Source organism: Labrus bergylta, chromosome 3 (genome assembly GCF_963930695.1).
Source record: "Labrus bergylta chromosome 3, fLabBer1.1, whole genome shotgun sequence".
NCBI classification, from domain to species: Eukaryota; Metazoa; Chordata; class Actinopteri; order Labriformes; family Labridae; genus Labrus; species Labrus bergylta.
The window spans coordinates 2,845,366-2,853,174 of NC_089197.1; the positions used below are offsets into that span (position 1 = coordinate 2,845,366).

General features: G+C 41.5%; 1 protein-coding gene across 1 annotated transcript; it reads left to right on the forward strand.

The window, feature by feature from the left end:
- Positions 1–5,087: 5,087 nt before the first annotated feature.
- Positions 5,088–6,607, forward strand: LOC136178489 (zinc finger protein 85-like). Its single transcript, XM_065952371.1, has one exon. The coding sequence runs from the start codon at positions 5,234–5,236 to the stop codon at positions 6,269–6,271; it is 1,038 nt and encodes a 345-aa protein (XP_065808443.1). The 5' UTR covers positions 5,088–5,233; the 3' UTR covers positions 6,272–6,607.
- Positions 6,608–7,809: the final 1,202 nt, after the last annotated feature.

The window sequence follows — 7,809 nt, forward strand, 5'->3', positions numbered from 1 at the left end:
TGTCATGTGTTGCCTGCACTTGTTGCTCTTCAGTGGGGACATAAAGGCTGGGCTGGACATCAAATTCAAACCTTTGTGTGTTGTGACATGCACACTCAAGTATCTGCCTAGTTGAACAGACACAGCTGACATCTGTGTAGATGACCTTTCCTGGTGTCAGAGTGATCAGCTGATGAAGGCGCATTGTCGAAGGAACTACTGGGAGTACTTTTGGCATCTTCTTCACAGCTTTGTCCACAGCTTCCTCATCAACAAAGAACAGCTTTATAGAGGTCTGGGAACTCAGAAGACACTCATACAGCTGCATGGCATTTGGAATGTCTTTCCCTGCACTAACTAATCTGTCTGCTCTTCTTTTCAGAACCCCACCCACTCCATCTGGAGCTCCCTTTCCGTGCCTTGCTTCAAAGAAGTTCCATATTCCTTTCTTGAAGCCCTTCTTGTACAACTCTGTGCTCAACAAGTAGAAGTTGCCCTTTTGGCCGTATTGGGTACACGGTCCATCACTAAAAAAATGAACGACAGTTACTGATGGGTGATGGGTTTTTATGTGGTCCAGAACAGGGACAGGTGTGTCCATATAGCAGGTGGACCTTTCTCTTTTGATGCTGAGATGGATGTAAAGCACAAATGTTTGTCCACTTCACCCACATGAAGGATCCCAGTGTGTAGAGTTGCCTGCTTCTAAGAGGATGCAAAGTGAACTGCCTGAATCTCTGCTGACAATTTACATGCATAATTCTCTGAGAAATCAATGTGGATCAAACACTCATGAGATTTCATGTTTTTCTTGAGCTCACGGTAGTGAATGTATTGTGTTTTGATGTTGAATTGATGTCTCATGAAAACTCTCAGCTGGTTTTGAAACATCTCATTAAGGTCTCCTAGACAACTTTCCATCTCCTTTTTTACAGTCATTCAGACTGGTTGTGATTCTTTTTCACTGTCTTTGTTTTTCTTCCTCCTTTCTGCCAGTTCAGTTGTCAACTGAGTGAACCTCACCGGTGTTTCAGCATCATTCACTGCTGAACTGATAGACATTGCTTCTGCATTTGTCACATGCTCCATACATACATTCTTTGTTTGCAGCATCACAACTTAATGAGTTGGAGATGATTTTGAAGTCAGTTGTGCCAAGAAGCTGGAGAGTATGAAGCTTCTGCACAGTGAAGAATAAGTTCTCGTGAATTTTACACAGACATGTTTCTCTGTCAGACATGGATGGGTGGACAACCCAGAAAGGACGCATGAAACAGAAAAGTGCATATGACAGCTGACTTGATGGATTCTCAAGAATGAATTTGTGATGTAGGTTCTTTATGGTATCATTTAGAAACCTTTTCTGCATTTTTGCTTTTCCTCTTGTGATTTTTTGACTTTTTTCCTGCAGTCAAGCGGCTGACATCATCTCTCAAAAAGAATTCTTTTACCTCCTTCTGGAGCTTGCTTTGTCTGGATCTATATTTTCTTCTTTGAAAAGACAGGTCCCTTTGGTTTTTCTTTCCAAACCGCTTTCTTGAAAAACCAAGTGAGATCTGTGTTGTTTTCTGTAATTTGTAGGTTTTTATCCGTGATATCATCTGACACACTCTCTCTTCTTTTGTGTCTTGATACTTCTTTCTTATATTTTCTATCAGCACGTTGTGATAAAGGATAGTTCTTTGAATTTCTGCAGGGACTTTATGTTTTCCTATTTGTTTTTGTGTTTTTGATGGAGGGGAGTCAGACACAGGTGTCAGTCTCTGGATGCGTTTCTGGTATTTTCGGACAGCAGTTGTTTTCTTTTTCAGCAAAATCTTTCATTTTTTGATTTCTCTTTGTAATTTGGAGTTCTCCCGTTTTATTTTCCGGCATTTCGCCGGGCCCTGTACTGCTGCTGCCTTTCAGCTGCTGAAAGATTCATCTCCCTAGAAGATAAATGACTGACTTCCTTATCCTGAAATTGTATAACACAGATGTACTTGTTGCAGTAAAATAACCTAGAATCAATAATAATTATCAATAATATCAATTATTGCCAAATACTTAAATGTGATATGTGACTCTGTTACGTATCGTCAACTCTGTTACGATCAAATTGTTTAAAACATAAACAGAGTTGACAGTAACAGAGTTGACATTTTCCACCATTTTGTACTTTTACTCCTTATGCTAACCTCACACCAGATATCAGCTAGCATTTCTTAAAACCAAATTTAATAGATTTTTATCATGTATATATACTTTTTCAATTGACTGAGATAATCACTGAATATTAACACAACAGATTTGACGAAGAATTAATCTACTGTTGATGATTTCTCAACATATTACTAAATAATGAGAGAAGAAACATGGACATACCTCACTGTCTTCCAGAGGTTTCCCACCACAGGAAGTGACATCACTGTGCGCTGGTCAAATGCGTTTTATGGGAACACTTTGGAGATTTAATGCAGTTTTATAACAGAGGTAACAGAGTTGACGTGAACATACGGACAGACAAAAAATATATATACTACTGTTCTAAGTTAAATTTTAAATAATACAGAAATGTAATATTTGGAAGTGCAGAAGAACCTCACAGAGCTGGTCTGCACAGTCCTTCAGGAGTCTGGAGCTGATGCTGTCGGGACCTTTTGGCCTTCCTCGCCTTGATCTTCCTCAGCTGACTTCTCACCTGATCAGCTGTTATGGAGAGGCCGTCGGTGGAGGAGGAAGAAGAGGAGGAGAGGGTTGTTGAGGGGGGTGGCAGGGTACTCAGGGTAGTCAGATGGAGTGTCTAAAAAGCGGGTTGGTCTGCGTTCTGGAGGGTGGAGGTGGGGTTGGGAGCAGAATCAAATCTATTGAAGAACAGATTCAGTTCATTTGCCCACTCCCTGTCTCCTGCTTCAGGGCCCCTCCCACGCCTTCTGCTGTGACCTGAGATGTTATTCAGGCCCCTCCAGACGTCTCTTGCATTTTTCTGTTGTAAATGCTCCTCCATCTTTTCCCGGTAGCTGGTTTTCCCCTCCTTGATTTTTTTTGAGCTCCTTCTGCACCCTCCTCAGCTCCTCTCTATCTCCAGCTCTTAAAACCTTCTTCTTTTTTTGAGCAGGGTTTTCAGCTCAGGGGTCACCCAGGGTTTGTTGTTTGAGAAACACTGTATTTTTTGGTGTATTTTGGTGGGTACAGTGTTCTCAACACAGAAGTTTATGTAGTCTGTGATGCAGTGAGTTAAACCGTCGATTTCCTCTCCGTGTGGGCTTCTCAGCACCTCCCAGTCAGTGGTGTCGAAGCAGTCCTGCAGCGCCTCAGTGGTCTCCTTAGACCACTTCTTCACATACCTGGTTGTGGGGGGTTGTTTTTTCACCATAGGTATGTAAATGGTCTGCAGTCTCACCAGGTTGTGGTCTGAGCGGCCCAGTGGGGGGGAGGGGTGATGATCTGTATGCATCCTTGGTGTTTGCATACAGTAAGTCCAAAGTTTTATTGTCCCTGGTATGGCAGTCAACATACTGAGTGAAAGTAGGGAGAGTGGCAGACAGGGAAGCGTGATTCAAGTCTCCTGAGATGAGAATAAGAGACTGGGGGTGTGATGTCTGTAGCTGAGACACTACACTGTACACACACACACAGACACTTGAGCGCACACACAGGTGAGCACACTTTCACCAGCGGAGGCCTGGGTGTGCACAATAATAAAAAGTCCTCAAGAACCATCAGAAAATAAAGTAGGCCGCTTAGCTTACTTCAGACTTTTCTGGGCATGTCTCTCTCTCTGCCATTACTCAGAAAATGCGCTGTGACCATGCTGCATTCAGGGGTGCTCAGACAATGAGAGATGCATTCAGGTGCGCTCAGAAAAGGGAGTTGCAGGAACAAAAACTAAGCTAGACAGACCGTTAAAAGTTGAAATAATTGTTTTGACTGCTGTTATTCAAAGAAACACATGAACACCATGATCCCTTTAAGGGTCTGTGCCCCCCCCCCCCCCCCCCCCCCCATGGTGTTTTCATGAATAAATTAAAGGAATCTTTTTCAGTTATTTCAAAATGTTTCTTCAGTCTCAATTTGTAAAATAAATCGTGAAAGAATCGTATCGCGAACCCAGTCTCGTGAATCATTACATCCCTACATCAAAGTGTGTGTAAGAACGTAGTTTAATGAAAAAAGTCTTGATTTTTTGTATTAAAAAAAATGCAAATAATTGTTGCAATTTCTGCAATTTAATTGCAAAAAACTCTCTGTTGGACACATATCTTATTCTTTCCTAAAGATTGAGCTAGCTCAGCACTTTGGTGTGTGAAGAGGTAGTATCTGACATAATCAGGAAGTGATCAGCAGCACATGGCTCATTTACATAACGCCAGCCTTTCTGTTGCCGTTTTGGAAATGAGCCACAGGTCGGTTTCGAACCTTGGCTGCCCGCTCTCCAGGACTTTATGATGATGAGAAACCTCAATCTTCACAGCCTTAGACAAGTTCCTTATTTTCTTTCAAAATAAAGGTAGGTTTGTATCCAAAAAGGAAGTAAAGTAACCTAAGCTTAAGGCATTACAAAATAAAAGCATTAAAAACGTTTTTTAAATGCAAAATGAGTGAATTCCAAACATGATTAAAATGTGATCAATTCTAGTGAACTATTGATTTTCAGCCTTTAAAAATGAAATCATTTGACAGCCCTTATTAATATTTAAAAAGCAGTTTAAGTACCGTTAATGTTTGTTTACTGTGTCCTGCAGATGTCCAGCAGCTGTTGGTGAGTAAAGAAGAGCTTCCACCTGAGCAGCAGGAGTGGAGCCACATTCTGGACCAGGAGGACACTAAGCCCCAACACATTAAAGAAGAACATGAGGAACTGTGGATCAGTCAGGAGGAAGAACACCTTCAAGGACTGGAGGAGGCTGATACCACCAAGTTCCCCTTCACTCCTGTCTCTGTGAAGAGTGAAGATGATGAAGAGAAACCTCAGTCCTCACAGCTTCATCAGAGACAAACTGAACAGATGGAAACAGGAGTTGATGGAGAGGACTGTGGAGGAGCAGAACCAGAGAGAGACTCAGATCCAGAGAGACGTTTACAACCAGAGACTGAGGTCGAGACTGAAGACTCTAGTGAACCTGAGACTGATGACAGTGATGATTGGAAAGAGACAAGAGAAGATCTGTCAGAATTAAACTTGAAAAATAAGAAACTAAAGACTGGTAAGAAACAACACAGCTGCTCGGAGTGTGGTAAAAGATTTAACCAGAAAGGGCATCTGACCACACACATGTTAGTTCATACAGGAGAGAAAGCCTTCAGCTGCTCTGTTTGCAGTAAAAGCTTTACCCATAGACAAAGTCTGACCAGACACATGTTAGTTCATACAGGAGAGAAAGCCTTCAGCTGCTCTGTTTGCAGTAAAAGCTTTACCCAAAGAGGAACTCTGACCACACACATGTTAGTTCATACAGGAGAGAAAGCCTTCAGCTGCTCTGTTTGCAGTAAAAGCTTTACCCTTAGACAAAGTCTGACCACACACATGTTAGTTCATACAGGAGAGAAAGCCTTCAGCTGCTCTGTTTGCAGTAAAAGTTTTACCCAAAGACAACATCTGACCACACACATGTTAGTTCATACAGGAGAGAAACCCTTCAGCTGCTCTGGGTGTAGTAAAAGGTTTAACCGGAAAAAGTCTCTGACCAGACACATGTTAGTTCATACAGGAGAGAAACCCTTGAGCTGCTCTGAGTGTAGTAAAAGGTTTAACCGGAAAGAGTCTCTGACCACACACATGTTAGTTCATACAGGACAGAAAGCTTTCAGCTGCTCTGTTTGCAGTAAAAGCTTTACCCAAAGACAACATCTGACCACACACATGTTACTTCATACAGGAGAGAAAGCTTTCAGCTGCTCTGTTTGCAGTAAAAGCTTTAACCAAAGACAACATCTAACCACACACATGTTACTTCATACAGGAGAGAAAGCCTTCAGCTGCTCTGTTTGCAGTAAAAGCTTTACCCTTAGACAAAGTCTGACCCAACACATGTTAGTTCATACAGGACAAAAAGCCTTCAGCTGCTCTGTTTGCAGTAAAAGCTTTACCCGAAGAGGAAATCTGACCCAACACATGTTAGTTCATACAGGAGAGAAAGCCTTCAGCTGCTCTGTTTGCAGTAAAAGCTTTACCCTAAGAGGAAGTCTGACAAAACACATGTCAGTTCATACAGGAGAGAAACCCTTCAGCTGCTCTGAGTGTGGTAAAAGGTTTAACCGGAAAGAAATTCTGACCAGACACATGTTAGTTCATGCAGGAGAGAAATGCTAATCCTGTGCAATGGTAAAACTGATCTAAAGGATTCCAACTTCACATCACTATTGTGTATATAAGACAAAAAAGAGATAAAAGACAAAAATCTGTCTCTACTTTTTTGACATTGAAGTTTTGCTGACATATGAACCAGTAAGTTGGGATCAGCTATGACGTTTGAATTTAAAGTGTTCATATGAAACAGTTACAGTGTAAGGATTCTTCTTCTCTCCTGATATCTTCTTCTTTCTGTCACTCTGTTTCCTTGGAGGCCTCTGTGTTGGTTAGCAGAAGTTCTTCAGACAGCTCACGTGTCACCTTGTAATAAATAAACTGATGTAGAGTGAGAAAGACTTTCATCTACTTGTGTTATTTTGTGTCGAGTGCCTAAATTCTCTTTGGTAAAGAAAAGGAACTCAGCAGATCCTGATGCAGAGCGACCACAGTCAGATCAGGTCCAGGTTTATTTAACTGAAAACCTTTAACCCTTAATAAGAATCCTGCAGTCAGAATACAAAATAAAGAAAATCTCAATGACACCTGAACATGCACAGGATTAATTAAGAGTGCAGAGGCCACTGGGCACCTAACTGCTGCAGCCTTTGATCCCAAACTGAATGACAACACTTGTAGATGTCATCTGGATTTACTCAACATATTGTTGATGTGGATTTCCTTGTTGTTGACATGTTTGATGATGAAGAAATTCTCCGTTGACACTGACTTGCTTACATAATGATCATTTTATTGACAAACAAGTTACAGCATCGCCAGGCTCGCCATGGTTCGACCTGGGAGAGACACAGCCAAAAGTGATCTCTCCCCTTACACACAGAAACTCTGGTATTTATGGACACACCTCACAGGAGAACAACATAGGGACATCTGTTTGTTTTCAGGACACCCCTCTTCATACAACTGCAGGGGTTTCTGTCTTAGTCATATGTATGTCATATGTATGTCATAAACTCAAAGGACAACACAGGTCACAGATACAATCTCTTGTCCAGAAGTCCCTGGGCAACTCTCTGGATACAGGGGCCCCATTGTACACATTCCACTGAGAGGGCTCCTAAATCTCCTTCAGATACTCCTCCTGATGCGCCCATTGTAAACTTATATTACCTCTGTCCTGGTTACATCAGACCCTTCATAGTCCCCCCTAGCGAGACTATAGTCTCGCAAACAAGATAAATTATACAATTATGATGTTAATTAGCCTTATACGAATCACTTCTGTCCATGCTTAACCTTAGTAATATAGTAAAATTTTATTTGTGGAGTGTGAGAGCGAAAAACCCATCAGGCAGCTATCTTTCTTTATTATCCATCAAACAATCTAGACAGGAAAACTCTCTTCAAAAATGATATTTCTCTCCAATCTCTATGACCTCCTCACCTTCACTTAGGTCATTACCACTCAGTAGCCACAAGAATCTGAAACACTATAGATCCTATTGGTCCTAATTGTTATTGCATCCAAACATTCACAGACCATCCTGCTTTTTCTGATGGACCAAATGAATTCCTAATTAGTTTCAAAGCATCTATGACAC